Below are 23,621 nucleotides of genomic sequence, written 5' to 3' on the forward strand. Positions count from 1 at the left end.
TCTTCCTCTATCGCTCTCTCCACCTCTCTGTGTTGCTCTCTCTGCCTTTGTCTGTTTCTCTCTCTCTCTCCTTATATATGTGTATATATCTGTCTGTATCTTTCTGCCTCTCACTCTTTTTCCTTCACTCTCTCTTACTTTCTCTTCCCTTCTCTCGCTCTCTCTTTCTCTTTCTATCTCTCTCTCTCTCTCATCTTTCTCTTTCAACATGTGTTATATAGTGCTTATATTGTGGATATATTATTTACATTGTGTTATATACAGTATATAATTTAGGATTAGTTGTTTGAATTTCTTTGTGAAAGTTACCGGTCTGAGTGTTTTACCTGTCATATAGTGACCACACACGCTTTCCTCTCTGGGTAGCCAGGATTTTATACTGCCCATTTTCTATGGCCATGCATTCACTGAGTCTGTACTGTACTGTCTCTCTCTCTGTGTATCTCTCTCTCTCACTCTCTCTCTGTATCTCTGTCTCTCACATTCTCTCTCTTCTCTGGTGCATCTGACTTATTATTTCAGCAGGAAATCTTTATAAGCCAGAAGGAGTGAGCACTGAGTGTGTGTGTGTGCTTGTGTACACAAACATGGTTATCATGTTTTTGGCACATTAAAGCTTTATTTTTGAGTATATATGTGCATGCAGAACTGTATATATGTACATATGTGCACATGTTTACTGTATGGCTCCTGTGTGTACAGCTGTGTTGTGATGAAGTGGTAATCTTAATGGAGACAGGGGGTAATTAGAAGCTCAGCTACCTTCCTGTCTCAGGGCTAACCTCACTACTGTAAGGTATGCATACATTCTTTTGATCCCATCTTGCGTGATCAATTATTCAAGATCATTTGCAATGCATTAGGACTGGGACGACTCTGGCACTAACGCAAGGTCTCTAATAAGGCAGTGCCAAGTGTGTGTGTGTTTGGGGGGGGGGCTGTAATAGACACGATACACAGAGCTGCCAGAGCAGTACAGGAGCTGACAGCATCAGGTAGGAACAAGAAATGAGGGTTTTATTTTCAATCTGATACCACGTAATACTGAGATTAGTATCATGGGACCAATACTGATACATTTAGAAGTGTTCTTAGGCACACAAAAAGGGGAATGCTTAATGTAACTCCAAATGATATGCCATTATAAACCATTCACTGCGTCTCATGTTATCACGGAAAGCAGCAGCACAGTCAACATGTTGGCTGAGATGAGCTCAAAGCTAAGCTACAGAGAGTGGAACTGACCGCCATGGAAGCAGCAGTGGAAGTGGCGGCTGCAGCGCCGGTAGCAATGTCGGTATTTCCCTCCTTGTCTACTGCCTGAACTCACCACAACAAACAGATCTGAGGCTCTGAGCTCCCTGTTTTTAGCGTCACCTTCACCTCAGTACTGGTGCTCAGTAGAGATGATTCATCAAACTTGTTGTGCCTCCGTACAAATCTTTTGTCGTAAATTTATTGAGCACTTTTATTATCGTCTGATAATTTCAAGTGCTCCTGCATTTAATTTCTCAGGTGTCTTTGCTCTTTTAGCTTTAAAGACCACAAGGAGAGCAGTGCAGTTTACTGTGCTAATTTTACATATAGTAATTCCTTTTTGAAGCCCTTTGCTGTTGAAATGTGGTGTAGTTTAGGTTACAGTTCTTGTGGCTTGACAAGTAAAGGCAGCTTCCCAACGCTATCTATAGAATCAGATACTGATGTCATGAATGAGTGGTCAGATTATTTGTTTCAGCCCTGGCTAGAATCATTTTATTTTTCTGTTTTTTACAGACTTCGAGAATTCACAGAATTCACTATCAGCTTTAAAAGGTTATTGTTAAATAATTACAATCAAGGATCAATTCTCAAAAAGAACCGTCAGTATCTGAAGTATTGATGCATCGATATCAATCCGCTTCCTCCTAATAGGAGCTTTAATATAAGCAGACCATATTGAGATGCTAAGAATGAACATCTTCCATTAGTGTCATAAATTTGATGGAGTTTGAGTGTGGTGTTGGAGGGTGTTTAGTGGCGGAGTTAGGATGATGTGTTACGTTGAAGCGATACGACACAGTCCAGGGCTTTAGGGAGAGGAGGAGAAGAGCACGTCTCATCCCTCTTTCATCTTCTCATCACAGGCACATCTCCACCTCTGATCCAACACTGTTTGGTGAAGGTGATAATTACCTTCAAGAGCCACTTCTCACTCACTCACACTCACACACATACACATACACACACATATAGAGAGACATGACTGGGCTGCGGTGCCTCTCAGGCGTATGGGATTAGCCAGCCGCTAAGCCCGCTGTAGCCGAGCCGGCTTTGCACAGCCCAGTCGCGGCTCAGAGGATCCAGAGGCTCATCGGGAGTCACGAAGGAAATCTGACGAATTAACAGAGGCTGAAAGACCCCCAAACCCCCAACACACACACGCTCATCCCCTCACTCTTCCTCTCACAGGCCACACGTTAACCCTTATAGTACTCAAATCATTTTTTCGTTCACTTCATTCTGATGGAACTGTGTAGGTCTGCCCACTAGAAGCCTGCAATTATCATTATCATTGGCATTTTGCTGTATATTCATGCACAGCATGCTTTAAATATAATTACATAATAAACTTTAACATTTATTTAACATTACATGTTGGGAGGGATTTAACATTACAAATGGGAGGGATATGTTTTAATCCTTAGAAATCATTGTTTTGCTGTTATTTAAATGTAATTACATAATAATTACATAGTTACATAATGAATTACAATCACATTTTGTGCCAGCAAATTCAAGTCTGGCTTGCAAATATTTTTTTTTTTCTTTCCATAAAACAAGAATGTCTTTACCATTTGATAACAAATTATATCCTCTTCTGCTTGCACACAAAACCTGAGATTGCCTGAAAATGTGGAAGCAGTCTGCTTTTGTCAGAATTTTCTCCAACACGCTACTAGTGAGAACTAATTAAACAAAATGTAAGACGAGGCATCTCAGCCTGTATGATGTGAGATCTAGGAGGGTTAACCCTGTTCTCTTCTCTCTTCAGGTATTGTGAGTAGTGTGAATAGCGAGTTAGCACAGATGTTTCTCTGTGTCCAAACTTATAGATTCATATCATGGACAGAAGCCGTTGCTCCAGGCTCACAGAGAAGCTGTATTGGCCTTGTGAGCATGGGTCAGCTGGTAAAGATGGGCGGAATGGTGCTGGAGAATGACTAGCGCATGCTGCTGGAAGAAATGAAACTCATTGTTCACATCATCTCTCATTCATTCTCTCTCACTGAGTTGTTCGAAGCTTTTCTTACTTGAATGCTCACATCTTGTTATTGTCTCATACGGCTTCTAAGCTGCTGTGCTCTAAATGTAGAGCAGAGTGAAGGAGGGAAAACATATACTGAATGGTAGCAAATGCACACATACACTGCAATAGTAACACCGCTGCTCAGTAAAGTTGCACAAAATACCAGTAAAGGTTAAAGGTGTTAGTTATACTTTGGGTATATTTTGCTTCAACTTTCAGCTTCTTGTACATCAAGGTGTCTTCTTGGTGTGAGGAGTGAGTTTTGCCTCAGTAATGATTGGACAGTTTTCTTTTCCAAGCTATCTTTGAAAGCACCTATTGACAATCTTTTGGCCACGGTAGTAAAAAAGGCTGAAAGGATTGAGTGCTGACATCACAACAGAGGGATAAAATGTGTGGGGTTCGGCATTATTCCTGAGGTATTTCTATGGCAGATATTGTTTGCATGTGTGACACTATATTCAAAATAAAATTGGGTAGTCTTTGATAGGTTATTGTAAACAACCTGTAGCCCCAGTGTATCGTTCCACAAATGCTACTGCGACATTAACCTTCACAACATTGATAATGCAGAAAGTCTCTAACAGCACTTCCTCTGTCGTAAAATATGCCATCCCTGGCTTTGATAAAAGGATGCAACTGGCAGGCTAATATTTGCTTTGTAAATTTCAAATAAGGAACTGGTCGAATAGGAAGCCAACCTCAGCCAACCATGGCAGTAAGTGTGTTTGTGACTAATGTAAGTAGGCATTTGGCCAATTATCCCAACACAGTAAGCATTTGCCAAAGTAGCACTGTGGCTAGGTGCTTATGAAAGAAAACAAATCTTGTTTATCTGCTTTCTTGAGATGCTGTGAAAAGATGTAAACAGAGCGATGACATGCTCCAAAAGACAACCTGTGTATAAACACTGTGTTATGAAAGCAGTTAGCTAGCCAGAAACTTGGCTATAACCCTAACTTAAAATGCCATGACGCTTTTTCATAAACCTAGACTCTCAAAGCATGTCATTTTGATACAGCAGTAAACTACATTGCTTTCATAATGCAGATGTTTTGAAGTCTGACAGATCAGCTGGTGCTGTTGTATGACGGAAACTGAAAGCGTTGAACAAAAAAAACAGTTTGAGCATGAGAAACAGCGGCTCTTCTATAAATAGAAGAAAGCACTTCTATAATAGTACAGAAACATATTAAGCTTTTAGAGCTCATCAAAAAGGGTACCTTTAATTTTGAGACAAAAGGGGCAGGGCTCCAAGAAAAATAATCAGGGAGCAACACCAACTAACCAATCAAAGAATATAGTGCTGTGAGCATCCTGACCAGTCAGAGATGCCCTTTAGGTATTTGAATGAAAAGAGATTCATTTGTTCAACATTTGTTTAACCCCTTAAATGGCCAAAGTTTTATTACAAACTTCTGTAACCTAAGAACAGCTCAGCTAGTTTGCATTGAGGTCCCTGTAGGTACTGAATAATAAGCCTTAGTATGTAATAAGCCTGGAATTTTAAGTGGTTAACTACATCACATCAAGGGTTCACTGTAAAACCTAAAATATTGCATTTCACTTCCCACATCTCATTCCACCCCATTGCAAACCCGTATATGTATTAGAATGTTTTCAGAAGCCTGATGTCCCCAGACTTTTGCCAGGAATGTGCAAATACATGGAGGTTTGTGAGTAAACACCTGCTCAGCTCTCTCTCCTGGGAGCTCTTAGCTTGGGTTTGGCTAGGAGAAAGTGATGAGGCCTCAGATTTAAGCAGTGTGGATGAAGCAGGTCCAGGAGCTCACATGTGCTGATTGTGCTCTTTATAACCAACCAATCTGCCAGCAGCGTAGATTAAGATGTCCATCAATAATGCACTGGTCACAGCATGAGGCCTAACCTCTGGGCCTGGAGTGAAAGCTGTGGGATTTCTTTTTTTGTTTTTTGTTTGCTCTTCTGCCAGACTCTCTAGTTTGCGAGACAGGATCGAGCATTTACACCAAAAAAGTTGTCAGTTGCAGAGAAGTTTAAAAAGCTGCAGACATTTGAGGTTTATTGTCAGTCATTAATTGTTCTTGCAGTGCTTCTTGTCTGCCAGCTTCAAGCCACATGAAAGTTGGCCTTCCAGAAGCAGCCCTGCTTTTTGGTATTCATATGACACAGCTCTTTTTCTCCATTATGTCGTTTGGCACGTTCTCCCTATGGCACCTCTTTCTGACATGTGACTGAATCGCTTTATTTCTCAGAGACAGGAAAGAGACAAGCTATAAAAGGGGACTCACCCCTCAGCACACAATTTCAGAATGACGACACTTTTCCCGCTGAAAGAAAAAAAACAGCGAAGCATGATGGGCTTTTTAGTTAACTGGTAAAGGACAGGACTCGTCTTTGTCTTTCGCTTCCTTTCCTTTTTTCAGCAAGGGGGAGATAAAAAAGAGGGAAAAAAACAGGATGAAGGAAAATGTTCTGGCCTCCTTGGAGATGAAATGAAAGACAGTTCCCCTCCCTTTCATAGCGGCTGGACGCTGCTTCCTGCTTGGTTTGAGAGAGAACCGATCAGACTTCATAGACGCCACGCACACACTTTCTCTTACTGAACATGCAAATCTGACAGACTGCATGCATGCATCAGCGCAGCACCCTCCCGCCAGCGCACTGAGGGTCGCATGAAAGAGAGAGAGAGAGAGAGAGAGAGAGAAAGAAGGAGAAAGAGAGCATCAGTGAAAGAGAGAAGAAAGAAAAACAGCGGTGAGAGAAAGAGCACTTTACGAAAAGAACACGAGGATTAGCGAGCGGTGGCGGCGCAGGGATTGGCCGCTAAAAGAAAGTAAAAGCGAGGTGTTCGTTCAGGCAGGACCCTCTGATCCTAGAGCTGTTCGGTGGGGGGGGGGTGTCTCTTTCGCCTTTCTCTCACTCTCTATTTCTTGACTCTCTTTCTCACACACACACTTTCTCTCTCTCACTTTCTCTCTTCCTACATCTCTCTTTCATCGCTTCCATTTCTCTTTCTTTTGCTGTCTTCTCTCTCTCTTTATCTCTCTCTCTCTCTTTCTTTGTCTCTTTTTGTCTCTCTCTTTTCCATCTCTCACTCTTTCTCTCTCTGCCACCCTAGCTTACTCGTGAGCGCTGAAGCAGAGGCTGATTAGCTGAAACTGTACTGAAAAGAACCAATTACTCCAATATGCATGGCAGAGCTGCCTCAACATCCTTCAAATGCCGACCTCTCCTCTAAAAACCAGCCTTCCCTGACTGTTTGTCCATCCTTCTCTCACTACTTTTCCATCCCCTCGCTCTCTCTGCTTTATCTCTAACTCCCAGTCAGTGGGTTCATCTCAGATGTTCCAGAAGAAGCCCAAGCAGCCAAACTCTGCTAATTCCATGCTGCTGCCTGCGAAAGGCTGCTGCATAATGATGAGGCCTGATAGCTGTGGCTTCCACGTGACCCACACACACAGCCTCTGCTGCATGCTAGCCCTGGCTGCTGCGCATTCTAATCTCCAGAGTTCTTTACGTCCGCGCTCCCCTGCCGCGCTTGAGAGACTCAGCGCGTTTATATGCACTCTAATGCCACCATCTTACCCTGGCTAAGATTCAAACTCAAAATGTATGATTTTTTTAATCATAGGGCTTAATTGCAGTAAGGAGAACCCAGTTATGAGATTTCTGTGACTAATCTGAGCATGTAAACAGCTTTACCAGGTTTCTGTAGTTTTCCTTTATACTGAATGATGCATTGAGTTTATTTTACTCAAATGTGAACATAATTTCCACATACACTAGTATGCAAAAGTTTAGAATCACTGTTTTTAATATTGTGCAACAACTTTTGGTACAGAACAATTTTAATATGATTCTACTATGATGCTTATCATTCTACAACATGATAGATTTGAACTAATTTGTACTAATCTGTAAAAAAAAGTTGTTTGATGTTTCTGGAATGACGAACAGAGCTGTAGATGATTTCATACTGATTAAGAAAGCTGTAAAACACTGAAAAGTTCTAACAAAATTAATATGTAGAATACCTTATGTTTGAAAAGTAGTGGTCAACATTTAAGGCAGATAATTTGCCAAGAAAATACTAGAAACAAACAATTACTGAGTCTTGCCAAGGGATTCTTGTTGCATTAGTGTAGTGAGCTTGCCCTGACAGGTAACAGAACCCCAGCTGGCCATATTGAGGTCAGCTATGTTGAATGAAGCATTTTAATACCTTCTAGTCTCCAGCTTACAGTATTTAAGTTTAGACTGTATAAGCCATTAAATAATATAATATAATATAATATAATAGAATATATTAGCCGCACTATTTTTCTTTTTTTTTCTTTTTTTTTCCCCCACTTTTCTTCCTAGTTTAGTCGGAAGGCGAGTACAACTATGCTTCCTTTGGATTCCTGGACACGGACAGCTGTAGCATCACCGGGCATCAAACTCATGATCTTCTGATGACAGGGCCAGCGCTTGGTTGCGCCACGCGGTTGCCCCCGCACTATTTTTCTAATTTAAATGAGAAGTAGCATTGCACCATCTGGAAAAACACACTAAAATATGATGTGTGTCACTCTATAAAATCTGAAATAATAATTTGAAAGTCGGAGCCTTCGAGTCAGATTTCGGTGGGGTTTTTCGGACCGTCATACGACTTTACATATCAACATCACACACAGGCTCAAAAAGAAGACGTGGCTTGATGTTTAAGATATGTCCTGCATCCACTTTTTCTTTGAGTTTTCTTTGAATACTCTTTCAGTGCGTTTGCAATTCTCAGGTTCATCCACTCTAGAAGGGGTCTTAAGCACAATTTTTGCCTTTCAGTTTACTTACTTTTGGCAATAAGTATGTTGATGTAATACATTTTATTAATGTGGGAATGATGTATATATGTGAAGCAAGTCAATTTCTGGCAGCCATTTTTTTCCAGTGGGTGTAGAGAAACCACACTATAGGGCCTGCTCTCAAAGGCTCAATATCTCTGACCAAGTGGGAAAACCACAGAGCAGCAACTAAGGGCCGCGAAACTAGACACCAGTCCAATAAAAACAGGAGTTTTGTGTAGTTGCATCATTGCTATGCATGTAAACGCACTGACTGACATATACGCATCGTGCAGACGGAGATGATGCCGCCTTCACGTCCTGTGGGAGAACTCAGGAGGATAGGAGCATTTCTCATCAGCTCAAAATGTGCCAAATTCAGAGGGACGTGTGCTTTCTGTTACAGTTCTGAATAATCTATCATCTGCTTATTTTGGGAGTGCAGGCACTTCTCCTGATACATTTGGGTTGACTTAAGTAAATTCATTCATTCACGTTCACTTGTGTAACACCTCCAGTTTCTCCCACCCGAGAGCGCTTTGGACTTGTTGGTAAATGCAAGATGGCTGTCAGTAAACTTGAGATGGCTGCTGGCAGCAAACTTATTGCACTCATTCTCATCATTATTTGAAACTTAATCCAAGACTAATGTATTGCTCATGCTTCCTGTTGACTTGGAAGAGTAAGGGAGACAATAATATTACATTTCAAATGACATTATACATTGTTTCATGACACATAGGAGCAAAAGATTACATCATGTAATGTTTTTTCCTTACTTTTTTAATTATGGAAATAGTTGGTACAGCGGCTACATGAGCAGCACTGTTCACATGCTCACCTGTGTCCTTTTTCTGTCGAGAGGGTTAATAGCTAAATTCAACTGAACTGAAGCACCCCTGCCATCACAAAAGTGCCGTCCTTCATAACTTTTTCCTGATTTAGCACAATGATATGAACAATAAGCCTGGTAACCACTAGGACTACACTAGGGACCATTATTGTTTATTGTAAGAAAACAACAGAAATGGATGCCAGAAGCGGTTCTTGTCATAGTTTGTTCAGTCTGCTGCTGAGATCATATCACAGTATGGCATATTGCCTCACCTGTTTGTATTGGTATTGTATCTCACCAATGCTTCATGTTAATTTCTGACGATGTGTACAACCTACACTCCAAACAAACGTGGGTTATATGAGGCAGCCATCTTGTACAGACATACATATGTTAAAATCAAGAATAATGCAGCCCTTAGTAGTTGCTGCTCTGTGTTTTTCTCACTTTAAATTTCAACAGCATATAAAGCTTAAATACGAAACTGAAGTCTGCTTAAATAGCTTAAAACATGCTACTAATTCTTGTTCCATGGGTGCTGCCATGTTGAAGTGACGCCACAGAATTGTAACTTGAAGAGAAATGAAGCTGTTAAGAAGAGCTAACTTTCTGAGTGGGAATCACAAGTCAGAGGTTTAAAAGCATTTTTCCTTTATAAGTCAGAAATTTCTGACTTTCTGACTCTTTCTAATGCAGCGTTAGCATTAGCCTAGACACCTAGACAGCATTAGGCCACACATTTTCTCCTTTGCCCATAAGATTTTCCCCCTAGGTACTCTGAGAATGTTATCCAAGGAGTTGGGGTTTTAAACTTATTAACGTGCGTAGTATAAATGTAAGATTTCTAAAGGGAACATCTGTCCATACTATGTAAAATATAGCAAACTTGTTTTTTCAGCAAACTGACCTTCTAAAAGCTGTGAAGAAAATGCAGAGCCAGACTGTTAACTAAATTTGTTATTTAACCAAAAATAAAATTATTAAACTGGAGTGGAGCTAAACTATAATTGTAGTAGAAAATTACCCATGAATGAAAGAACATTATGCAGAAGGTGGGCTACAACCTCCCCTAATGACTAACACTCATTGAGCAGTTTGTCATCAGTCACAATTTGTCACAGAATCAGTTTAATCAGTGGAGTATCAGATGACCATATGGAAGAGTACATCAAACAACCAGATCAAAATCACTGGGAAACAACATCACTTTAGGGGGGAGGCCACATTTGCATACAGGCTGATGGATCACTGTTATAGATTTTACAAGACCAACCTGAATGTCTCCATTCTAATCACCACATTATTCATCGTAATGCATGCTGTAACAATGGATGTACACTGAAATTACAAAATAAGATGATCAGTCTAAATTGTCATGGAAAGTGGTCAGACCCGGACCCCAGCTATGTCCATGGGTACGGCTTAGTTTAGTCTAAATTGAAAGACATATATATGTATATATGACATAAAGACATATATATATATATATATATATATACACAACCATACATATATACATATATATGATATATATATATATGTGTATGGTTGTATACATATACATATATGCATGTGTGTATATATCCATTAGCTTTAGTTCAGTCAAAACTAAGATTATTAACTATAAGGTTATTATTTATAGAAATCCACACAACGGCTGGCAAGTCAGAAATTTAACTGGACAGTGACTTGGCTTTCCCCATGTGGATAGTCTGCTGAAGTGCACTTTTCACTTGTTTCTTTTGAGTTAGCCTAAATAAATACATGTGTAATATGTTATCATGGAGCATTAATAATACATGTCCTTTTGCTTGCTTGCCTTAAGTTCTACTAGTGCATTCAGCCATAACCCCATGGAAGCCACCTGTTTCCAGGAATGAGGTCACCAAGTCTGGCTTCTGGGAAAGCAGCAATTTTGCACTAGCTGAAGTGATCTATGTGTAAAGTGATGAAGTGCTTGTGACCCTCTGTCTAGAAGGGTCACCCTTTAATACATTACCACAATCTTCTTTCATCCTCCAGCACATATTGTCTGTTGGCGATTCCTAGCTTTTCTCAAACGTATAGATCTCCTCATTGGGACGTCAGCACTCATCTACACTTGGACCTTTCAGGTGTTTAAATTACCGCTGTGGGGAAAAAGAATTTCAACATATGCTATAAGTAGTAGTTTGGAAAAGAAAGCTGTCAAATCATTATTTAGTTTTTTATATCCCTGTTCTTCATATTAAGGACCATACTTGAGTGCTGCATAATAAACCTAAAGTATTAGCAAGGTAGTTGTTTTAATATCAACAAAACCTTTATAATTCTCCTTACTTAATTGGAAACTTAACACTAAATTCAGTTTTCAAAGGAAGTCAACTTGTCCCCAACTTTTGACGAGAAAAGGCAGTGTACCATTCTTGGCATGTGTGTGGGTTTGCTGCCCGAATCCTCCAATTTCATAGCAAACCATCATGTTCTTGTATTTCAGGGTGAAGAAATGCTGCAAACCTCTCTCTCTTTCTCTCTCTGTTTCTCACTCTCTCTCTCCCTACCTCTAACATCAGGGGTCCATCCTTTCCAGCGGCTGCCTCCTCAAACTGTTCTCTGCACACCAGCAACACTTTATTTATTTCAGTTTGTGTTTGCCATCTGTCAATGAAACCTTTCTTCAGCCTCAATCTCTCTCCTTCTCTTTACCTGCTGAAATTAGTGGACCAAGTGTCACTTTTGGAATCCAGCTGTTTCCCAGCTGGCATTACAGTCAATTTTTTCTCTCTCTAGCAATAAACAAATCTGAGAAAATGTGGTTAGAATGCATCCTTGGGAGAAAAGAAAATCAGTGTAAATCAGTGAATATAGTCAGTAAAGATCATTTCATTGAGCATACAATCCCCTTATGGCTTTGCCACTTATTATTCTGCCAGCACACAGATATTTGTTGTTGTTCTCAAGGCCGAGGAGGGACGATAGTAATACAGTAGTAATTTCAGTAGGTGTTTCTCATATTTTGTTTTGTGTTTTGTCCATTTGTGTTTGTGTGTTCAGGCTGCATTTCCTGGTGTTCCACACAGAAGAGGTGCATGATGTGTTGCGGATCTGGGACGGGCCTCAGGATGGTGGGGTGCTGCTGAGGGAACTGAGTGGCTCCAGTCTGCCCCCGGACCTCCACAGCACCTTCAACTCCATCAGCCTGCAATTCACCACCGACTTCTTCACTAGCAAGCAGGGCTTTGCTCTGCAGTTCTCAGGTGAGATTGCATGTGTAAATGTATTTATACATGTTTTGTATGTTGCATATCATTGCTGTTGCAACAAACCTCTTATCTTTAAAACGGAAGAAACATTTCTGTATTGGAGGTTAATGCAACATTTTTAACTAATTTTGGACCATTTCTATTGGTCCATTCATTCAAGTGAAAAACAACACGTTTTTGCACAGTAGTGACAATATAGTGTTTTTTTTTTTATATATTTGTGCAAACCCAGTTACAAAAATGTTGTGACAGTAAAAATCTAAAAACAGAATGCAGTGATTATTAAGTTCTGTTTTATTAAATTAAAAATGGTACATAAACACAATATTTAATATTTTTCCTAAGAACATTGCTTTTGTAAATATATGCGCATTCCAAATTGGATGCATGTAACACATTCCAAAAAAGTTGGGACAGGAACATGTTTACTACATCACCTTTCCTTTTAACAACACTTGAAAACAGACTAAAGATTAAAGATGCCAATTTTTAAAAGCAGAATATTTTGCCATTTTTCTTTTACAAATGTCATCAGCTGTGCAAACATACATGGCCTTTACTGTCATATTCTGAGCTTAGTAAGACACATTTACAAAGAGAGACTGTTCTGGACTGCAGGAAGGCCAGTCTCAAAATCTCTGCTTACGCAGCCACACTGTTGTAACACATTGAAATAAGCCTAGACAAACTGTCTAGAAGGCAGCATATGTTGCTCCAAAATGTGTACAGCATTAATCGTTCCCTCACAGATGTGCAAGTTACCCACTAATACTCCCCCACCATACCATGACAGACCCTGGCTTTGGAACTGATTACTGGTAACAGTCTGGATGATCCTTTTCTTCTTTGTCCCTGTAAACACAACATGCATTATTTTCATTAATAATCTGTAAGGCTGACTCGTCAGACCACAACACACGTTTCCACTGTGTATCAGTCCATTTAAGATGAGCTTGAGCTCAGAGAAGCATAGTACAGTCTTCACTTGCATTTGTGGATGCAGCGATGGACAGTGTTTATTGGAAATGGTTTTCAGAGTATTGCTGAGACTTTGTGGTGATATCCATCACAGAAGCATGCTGGTTTTTTAAAGCAGTGCTGTGTGAGGGATCAAAGCTCATGGCATTCAGTAGTGTTTTTTGGCTTTGCCATTCATGCACTGAGATTTCTCCAGATTTCCTGAATCTTTTGATGCCTAAAATTCTTACTGTCGCTTGCTGAGGAATGTTATTCTTAAACTGTTTTTTTACAGATTTTGCTTTTAATTTTTTTGATAGTGGCAAGCCTCAACCCTCCCTTACTTATAAAGTACTAGGCCTTTCCTCGCTATTCTTATACCCATGAATGATTGCATCATTTATTTTTTGAACATCTCACAAAGTACTTTTTTGGACCATGTTGTAGTCATCAAATTCAGAATTGAGTGTATGTTTATACAAAAACAATGAAGCTGAGAGAGTAAAACTTTACATATCTTGTCATTCAAATACAGATCAAGGCAGATTTATAAATCAGTGCTGTCAGTTGGACTTCTATGTGTAGTTTTTTATGCATAGGTAAAAACAAGGCTAACCTATTTAGCTAAATTGTCCTGACAAGGTCATGTAGTTTTTTTTTTGTTTTTGTTTTGTTTTTTTAATCAAAGCTGCGTTTCTTTTTTTTTACTGAAAGGACAAAACGTTTTTTAAATTAAGGTTAGGATTATGTTTAGGGTTAGGTTTAGAATTTAATAAATATAGGTAGATACATGCAGCATATAATTTGTGTGGAAAAATGTGTATGGTTATTTCGTAACTAGGTCTACATGCAAATATATGGGGACAAAATGTCCTCAAGATGATAACAACCATAAAACATGAGCATATTTTAATAGGTTTTCTTTAAGGCTTTTTTTTATATGAGAGGATCCCTTAACACATTAAAATTTCAGTCACGTTGAGCAGGCTGAAAAGTGTCCACAAAGAGAAGCCATTAATGCTTGAGTACCTAATGTGTGCCTTGTGAGGAGACGGACACGAACCCACATCAGCAGGATCTCACAAACACAAATTATATAGAAAGTAAAGCCCGAAAGTAAAAAAAAAAAACACCCGTGTGAGAAAATACACATACGGTGTATTTGATGCTGCTGTCATTGCACTACAACAACTGTTTATTGATATGGGAAATATTCACTCAATCGGAGTAACAATACTTGGAGATAGCTACAGGTGAAGAAGCACCTGGGCATGCTAAAGAAAAGTGGTACCTCACATGAATTACACTGTGTGACCTTGTTTTGTTCCAGAATAAAGTCTGTAAGATGTATTCGCAGCAATATTTAATAACTTTGATGGTGTCTGCTGTGAAGATGCTATTACAAGAGCTGTGTGTGTGTGCTTCAATGTGTTCTTCTCAAATGAGAGATACTATCCATGTTTCATGGAACGTATATCCGGATATCAAAACCTCATAGACTTCCTCATAAAAGAGGCCCTGGAGGAATGGAGTTATCTAATAAGGCGGTCTCATCTTCACCAGTTAATTCTGTAGAAACAGCTGGAAATAAAGTAGTCTCAATCTGGAAGTAGTCTGGAGTAGATTGGAATCTGACTAATAGCATGAAAGGATTTGAGTGAAAACACTGCGTCCCTTCTGTCGATTTCTATCTGTTAATTTCTGGACCACACCTGTGCAGGGTTGCACAATGCTCGTAGGAACACGGAGTTCAGATTTTGCATTTAAATCCTTTACTGATTCTTCTTCAGAAGAAAACTGCTGCTGATGTGAAGCAGCGGTGAGCCAGAAACACCTACAATAAACAGCTACACCTTTAAAATAAAATGACAGTGTAAGCATAAGCACAATCATGCAGATATTCACGGATGGAGACTGCTCTAGCAGAGAGAGAGAATGCCTCTCTTTGTGAAGGATTCGTCCATACCCTGGCCAGTCCAGCTGAGGCATAAGCTCTCCTGCCATTAAACCCAACCTGTAACCAGGGCAACCACTTTTTCCCCCATCTCTAGCAGCACGGCTCTGCTGAGGTGTTCTGAATTCCTGCCTAGCATCTGAATGAAAAAGTTGCCTAATCACAGGAGGCAGGAAAAGAAGAGCCAGGCATTCTGTGCTACACAGAGGGTAAAGGGAGTGACTGTGTCTCTCCACATGGTATTTTTGTTCCAAAAGCCTTGTTATATTTTTAAACCCCCCACCCTCCCATCTAAAGTTGAGCGAGAGTGAGGCGGCTGTGTGGAGAATCTGCGCAGATGTTTGAATAAATAAGAATATGGATAAGACTTCTCCGAGTGGAACTGATGTGCGCTGCCGTGCTGAAGAATCACAGAGCTCAACACAAGCCTAATCTGTCTGCTCTGTAGGGGTATGATCCTCCAAAAACGGCAACAGCGATCTGCACCCCCGGGACACTGCTCCTTTCCCATTGCCCTCTCCACTATTCCCCCTCTTACCATGCATTCTTTTCTATTTTTTTTGCGATCCTACATCACAGCGCACTGTCTATCCAAGTTTTAGAGTATAAGCTGGTCCCAGTGTTGATGTTAATGGTGACTGTTAATTAATCTTTGTTTATCATTTCATTCTTTCTGCCGCTGTAGTCTCCACAGCCACATCTTGTAATGACCCTGGCATGCCCACTAATGGCACTCGCAGTGGGGACAGCAGAGAGCCAGGGGACCATGTGGTCTTCCAGTGCGATCCTGGTTATGTCCTGCAGGGGGCGACGAAAATCACCTGCACAGAGATCAACAACCGTTTCTTCTGGCAGCCTGATCCACCTACCTGCTCAGGTAATAACAACCTTTCGAAATAGCCATTTAACAGCAGAGCTGTTCGAAGCTTTGCATGAGGAATGGACTGAAACTACTTGCCCACAATGCACCAAAAGAGTACTTACCAGTTGATTTGATTTTGTAGAAGCAAGGGAGCTCCAGTATTCTCTACAGTGGAAATGCTAGTCAACACTGTAATTGAGTAAACTGATGCTTAGAAAATGTTTTCACTTTCTTCAATTGTGTGACAATGATTGCACTTCAAAATGGTTAATTGGAAATTATCTGAGAGCACAAGAGGTGGAAAAAAGAAGTCTTTTGACAATGTTCGTTGGCTTTTATGAATTTTAAGTTTGTTCTTGCTGAAGTGATGGCAGTTAACAACAGCAATTAAGAGCCTGTAATTAGCTGCCTTGTTCGATTAAGGCCACATCGAGTTTGCCTGAAAGCTTAGCTAAACCACAAGCAAATCTGGGGGCTTCTCCAAGGTTATATGTGAAAACCCAGCACCAAATGTCAACAGTCATTAGTATTCTTCATACAGCGAGTCAATACAGAGGACTTGTGTACAACCAGAAGAAAATAAAGGCTAGAACAGAAAACATAATAACTTCAGGCTTTGACTAACTTTAATCTTGGACGAAAAAGACATGGTGTAAGATTAATATGAATTGAATCAGAAGGGAAAAAAACAATCACTACTAAATTTGGGTGGTGGGTATCTATGTGGTTTTGGACATCAACATGAAAAGCTCAAACAATCTAGGCTGGCATAGCATGAATGTTAGAGTCGGGGAAGGTTAGGTTGCTTAAGGAGAGATTAGTGTTCAGTCATAAAACGAACAGAAACATGGCTTTGTCACATTTATCTTGGCGCCTTTTGACAAGGCAGTTGCAATTTTGATTAAATGAACAAATGTTTATCATTATTTGTTCTTTCAGCTCCCTGTGGGGGAAATCTGACAGGTCCAAGTGGTCTGATTCTGTCTCCTGAGTACCCAGAGCCCTACCCTCATGGTAGAGAATGTGACTGGACAGTCAGTGTAACTCCAGACTACATCATCTCCCTCAATTTCAACCAGTAAGCAAAGACTCTGTGGCTTGCTCATTGTGTCTTAATACTCCCTTTCTTGTTCATAGACCATGGACAGCCTTCTATACTCATAAATACATGTGCCAATGACAATGGTACTTATATTTATCTCATGGCACTTAAGTTCCATCACCACTCTTTTCCCTCTTCTTTTAGCTTTAGCCTGGAGCCCAGCTATGATTTTCTGCACATCTATGATGGGCCCGACTCTCTCAGCCCACTGCTGGGCAGCTTCTATGGCACAGATGTCCCAGAGCGCATCGAGAGCAGCTCCAATACACTTTTCCTGGCCTTCCGCAGCGACGCTTCGCTAAGCAGCAATGGCTTTGTCCTGCAGTACACAGGTACGCCTACAAAATTCTAATGCTAGGAGTGAATTATTTAGCATAATTACTGTTTGAGAGTGTTATTGGGTATGGCTGATGTGGTTCGTGTGCGTTTGTGGCACAAACTACATGATTGCTGTTAATTGTATGCGACATGGGGTGATTATGAAAGGTCAAATAGCTGCTGCAGGGCAGCATGCATCCTGCTACATCCACTCACCAAGTATCGACTTTGTTCATTGCCTTTTCTCCTCTTGTTTTTCATGTGTAAGGGGACAATATTAGCCTGGTGTAAATTGGTTGTCTTGAGGAGCGGGCTGTTTCAATGTTCTCTTGATATTCCCTCCTTTCTTGCGCCATGTAATTATCGACCCATAGTACTTCTCGCGAGCGACTAGAAAAGAATTATGAATTATTAGAAAAATGAAAAGCTGAAGTGCGTGTGCCGAAGCTGGGGTTTGATCAATGCTTCGCTGTCACACCAAAGGCTCAGTGCAAATGAGAACAAATGCCTGTTTGTTGTCCCCGCGCGCTCCCGCTGACCGCTCTCTGTTTGCTTTAGCTTGTTTGCTCGTTCAGGGGGTATAGTGCAAACAGCAAACACGTCTGCCGTCGCGTGAGTCTCACACAAATTAGTCACGTTGACCAGAGGTGCAGTGGATCTAAGGCACGTTGTGTCTCTTGTTTGCTCTTGATGAGTGTGCTGTATCTAGCCTGCACGAATCAAAGCAAGGTGCTGGGAATAAATTGAGAACAGCTGGGGGTATAGCTTCTCATTAATACTAAATATATCCTTTTGGTGCCAGTGAACTCGAAATGAACCACACTATTACACCAGCAGCTGACTAAGATGGGCATTGGCCCTGGCTGGTGGGTGCTGGCCAGTGAGAGAGCACTCTTTAGCTGTGCTTAGTGGAATGGAGAACAGTATTCTCTCAATCTGGTGGAGCAGATGGACTCAGTGTGTGGCACTCCGAAAGCTCCAACTCCAGACCCCGATCGCCTCACTAATGAATTACTATGAACTAATAACGTGGAAAACGGTGTAAACATACACACTTTAGCTTGTTTGTTTATCTTCTCTTTCTTTTGAGCCCTCCTGCACTTGTGCCTTTGGCCCTGGCTCCTGTTGGTTGCCCCGTGCGTGCCAGTGCTCTTGGATCAAGCTTTAGGCACCGTCAACCTCTTAACAGACCAATCAGCTTTTCACAAACCCCCGACTGGGTCTGATTGGCCTCCGAGGTGCGATATGTGGGCCAAGACTCTGCATGCTTGACCGATAGTTAAATAAACACCACACGCATACACTTGCAACTTCTCTATTATGTCTTTGCGTTCCTTGCCAGATCGAACACTCACGATGTCTGAAAACACTAACCCGCGCACACACAAACACACACATATACGCACGCATTTGAGCTACTCTTCAAGGCCAGCTACTGTCCAGTCTTAATTATAGGCCAGCTCCAGGCCTGTGGTGTATTAGCAGAGTGAGGCCAGGTGCTGGCTAATGTCAGCTGTCAGGCAGTGTGGAGCAGATTGGAGACCTGTATCAGTGCTCTGCTTGGCTATGAAGGGCGCAAGCCTGCCATGATAACCTGGCCACTGTGGCACTGGCTAACTTTAGTTCCTGTTAACCCTTAAATGTATGATGTTTGATCAATGTTTGAGTGTTCCAAAGGTATGAATGGTGAATCTAAATTGCCAAAAAGTGGTTTATTCTCACCTCAGCTAATTTTTCCCGTACACTCTGATAAAGTGTTTTATGGTATCAAAATATTAGCCCTCATTCACCAATATATACGTTTTTTCACTAATATATGTTTTTTTTCTTAAATGTGTTCTTGAGAAAGGTCCTTAAGAAATAGTCTATGTCAGATTTATGACGTGTTTTTAAACCGCACCTTTGTGCTCTTGAGTGTGTGTAGATTCTGTTCTTACCTAAGAACAAATCCCAAATACGAAAACATTGGTGAATGTCAGAATCTTCATGAAAACTTCGTTGGTGTGTTTTAAGAAGAAATTTCTTCTTACGAATGGTTGGCTTATAGTTTTACTACTGGGAGCTATTTTTTAAAATATGGTGATTTTTGCCAGATTTGAATCAGAATATCCTATCTACATTTTTACATAGGCAGATTATGAGCAGATTTTTTTTTTTTTTTTACTATTACACATTTAAGTGACATGCCTTCCTGGTATTGTGTCGTCAGATTTTACCATCATGCAGGCATGTATTGAATCTTTCCAGCTGTTTCATGGTGTTTTAACTTGCCAAATAAATATGTTTATTATTCCTAAATCCATAAGGAGCCTAGATTTTTCCTGTTATTTTTCCTATTTTTGCTGTAATCCGAAGCATTTCCAAAGCAATCTGACACATAGGTATCTAGACAAGTTAGGCCATATACAGCTGACCACTGAGGTACTACCAAGGTACCTAAATCATATTTAAGCCTATTTTATGTAAAGGGTTTTTTTATTTGTTTGTTATTATTAACAGTTGTTGAGATTGCGGAGATTGCGAGCCAGACTCTCTCGTCCAACATCATTGTCTGACCTCACAAATGCTCTTCTGGATGAACGGGCAAAAAATCCCACGGACACACCCCAAGATCTTGTAGGAAGCTTCCCAGAAGAGTGGAAACTGTTATTGCTGCAAAGTGGGAAACAACCCCATATTAATGCCTATGGATTTAGAATGCAATGTCATAAAAGCTCCTGTAGGTATAATGTGTAGATGACCCAGTACTTTTAGTGTACCACGTAGTGTATCAATACCTTATTTTGAAAGAAATTCTTGTTACTTTTACTGTATCAGAGTTTGTGTTTGCATTTGTATTTGTAATGTTATATGCTAACAGGTAAAAACACTTACCACCCTTATAAATAGTTTCTCAAGTGGCCTAAGACTTCTACGTAGTACTGCACTTTTTGGTTGTTGCTGGCATTTATATCAAATATGAACCGACTGACAAACTGCCATGATAGTGCAAACTGTCAAAAATGTTTTATTGACAAAAGCAAAATAATAAATACATCATGTTTTGTTATTATATTTTGGTTTGTCAGTTATCTGGTAAAAACGACAAAATATATGGGGGGTTAGATCACAGGTTGCTAGTAAACTGAGGTGTGCATTTAAGGGTTAAGTGTACATGCTCTGACCTCAGAAAAAAAGAAATCACTGGAGTCCTGAAACAAGCTCCGAAAAGCACGTAAAGAAAAGCTTTGTGTTAAGTTGCACTCTCTTTTTCTTTGCACATGTGGCCATGTAGGAATGGTGATTGATTTCTAATTTGGGCCCAAATCGTCTCGCACAGTACACTGCACAGAAGCCCAATCCATGAGTGACTGTTCTGTGTAGTCAGCACTCCTCGATCCAGCATAGTGTCACTTTCAATCTCTCCGGTGTCTGCCTCAAACACAAAGTTGTCCCTGCTCTGGGGAAAGGGAAATAGCATGAGGAGTACCTCTAGGGGACTGAATATAGTAATGCATGTATGTGTTTTCTTGTACAGAAATTTTTTGCACTTATTTAGTGTTTCTTATCTCAGTTAGGAGGCTTTCCATTTCAACAATCAATGTATTTGTTCCTGTTGTGACCTTTAGCTGTCTTTGTAGCCATTGCTGCTTCACTACCAGTGCAAGATCATTGATTTTAACAAACAGCTATAAATCGCCCACTTTCACCCTTTCTGTCTCCTTCCAACCCGTCTCCCCGTCTCTTTCTGCCACAGAAAACCCCAGAGAGTCATGCTTTGAGCCAGGCCTTGTCAGAAATGGAACGCGCATTGGCACAGAGTTGAAGCTGGGCTCCATGGTCACCTACTACTGCGATAGTGGCTACACTCTGGAGGGAGACGCCACTCTCACCTGCATCATGGGATCAGACAGCAAGCCCAGCTGGAACAAACCGAAGCCTCTGTGCATAGGTATAAACTCCTCAGCCAAAGAGGCTTTTTAGAATGTGCTTGTGTAAGTGCCATAATTACTGTAATTAAATCTTTGTCTCAACCTCGCATAGTGTATGCCTCTATTGTATTTCCTGTAGTGGAATTTTCTTCAGGTGTATCCTGATTGGCTGTCTGCATAAACATCCATGAACTGATTTTAATCTGTCCAATGTGAAGCAGTTTTGCAAACAGGTACCCACTCTGCCTGCTATGATGAGTCTTATGGAGCTATATGTAGTAGCTGGATTAAAAATCTTTTGCGAATTTCATATTACATCTTTAATTGTTATTCAGTAGCTTTCAAGCATTTAGAAGCTTCTAATGTGATCTATAATCTATAATCTATTAAGGATATAATCTGATGTCCTTGCATTTCTTGCTGGCGCATACCACTTTGCTTTCTGTGGGTGTGTTTTTGTTGTAGTCATCTCTGAAATTCACCTGCCCCTACAGGTCACATAAAAACAATAGCCTGGCTGGTTATTTTGCATGTCAGTACTGTGTTCCTGTCTTGTAAGTGTGGCACATTAAGTGACAAAATGCACCACAGTCTCTGACGATAGGCAGAAGATGGATTAATGGATTAAGATGGATTGATGGATTAAGATGGATTGAAGATAGGCTTGCTGGATTAATTAAATCTCAATATCAGTTGTGAAAACATGTAACTTGTAACATTTATGCAGTAATAATTATACAGTGTAGATTTAAATACTATAAACTAGACAGCAAAAGGTATTTTTTGATGTTTTGAACAATATCTCAGTGAGAAATAACATACTGAATTTATACAATAATTTGAGGCATTCTATGTGTTAATTATATTATAACTTCTCAGTGTCATGCAGCTTTTTCATTGAATTTAAAATCATCTACAGTTCATTCATCATTCTGGATAAATGTAATTTTTCTTCCTAACTTCCTACTAATTATTTCAGTCTGAGTTTTAGGGGACTAGCGTATTAAAATAACTGTATGCATTAACGTGCAACTGGCTTGCTTTTATAATATTGAAACAGTAATTCCACACTTTTGAATGGAACAGAATATGTAAAAACAGATTTGTGCCAGCCAGGTAGTAGATGGTACTGTCATGTGCACCATTCCCTCAGAGAAAGGAGAAGGCACGTCTCTGCAGGCTAACCCGCAGAGACGCTTTGAAAACATTGCAATTTCACTTCAGCAAATACTGGAGACATCCAGAGGTACAGCTCAGCAATCAGACAAGGAAAGTAATTTAAGATCAGCGGAATGAGGGAGCACTGCAGAGGAGATGGCGGAGACAGAAAATTAGTGTCTAATACTCTCTCGCCCTTTCTCTCTCTCTCTCTCTCTCTCTCTCTCTCTGTCTCTTTGTCTGTCTCTCTCAGCTCTGTGTGGTGGTCAGTACTCTGGGCTGGAAGGAGTTGTGCTTTCCCCTGGTTATCCTGGAAACTACAGCAGTGGGAGAACGTGTCTCTACTCAGTGACGGTACCCAAAGACTACGGTACGCTTCCAAGCTGCATGCACATTAACACTGCACTATATGAACAGAAAACTACACTGCTATTATATTGCTACATAATTGCAATTATGTTATGCCTTGCAAAGTATTATTCAACAGTTAGTTCCGATGACACAATCTGGTTGGTTGTTTTTTCTCCTTACAATAACTGTATCATTCTGTTGTGCACTAGTTGCTAAGTAACCACTCGGTTTACACTGTAGTTAACCATTACTACATTTTCAATTTAGCACTTAGATAACTTAGATAATATTTGACCTACAGCACATTTGGTCATATTCTGAAGGAGAGTGTGGACAACAAATTTCGCTGCCCCTAAGCAAGCTTTTTGGTTGTTAGCTGTAGACAGAACAACTACGCAAACTAGAATTAACCAGATATAATCAGAGTACAGTTCGTCAGACAAGATGGACTTTGAAGTGCTTAACAGACTGACTACTGAAGCACATCTGAATGTATTAGGGCTTCTTTGCTTTACTTTATTCTCTTTTTTTTGCAGAACTGTTGTATAAAAGCAGTATAACACTCGAGGTGTTGTGTTATTACACATTAGTATCACAGCTGTGGTGATCTAAAGTTCTTGCCTTTAACTCATGCCTGTGAGCGAATCACAAAGCTCATATTATTTGCAGTAATACACGCTCTCTCGTGTTCTGTTTCTGATTTAAAGAAACACATGAGAACCTCTGATGTATCAAAATTGTTTGCATTAGTTCAAAAGCACCCAGATCACACTCATCTTAAACATGTGAGATTGTTTAGGATTTTCATAGCACACAATAAAACAAAACAACTCTGTGATT

General features: G+C 40.3%; 1 protein-coding gene across 1 annotated transcript in view; it reads left to right on the forward strand.

The window, feature by feature from the left end:
• The window catches only part of csmd2 (CUB and Sushi multiple domains 2), a 182,251-nt gene that overhangs the window by 57,758 nt on the left and 100,872 nt on the right, over positions 1 to 23,621 (forward strand). The window contains 6 exon segments of the mRNA XM_036566374.1: positions 11,960 to 12,162; positions 15,765 to 15,956; positions 16,881 to 17,019; positions 17,188 to 17,375; positions 21,098 to 21,292; positions 22,684 to 22,800. Of these exon segments, the coding sequence (XP_036422267.1) occupies positions 11,960 to 12,162; positions 15,765 to 15,956; positions 16,881 to 17,019; positions 17,188 to 17,375; positions 21,098 to 21,292; positions 22,684 to 22,800 (1,034 nt within the window).

Source organism: Colossoma macropomum, unplaced genomic scaffold, assembly GCF_904425465.1.
Source record: "Colossoma macropomum unplaced genomic scaffold, Colossoma_macropomum, whole genome shotgun sequence".
Lineage (NCBI taxonomy): Eukaryota > Metazoa > Chordata > Actinopteri > Characiformes > Serrasalmidae > Colossoma > Colossoma macropomum.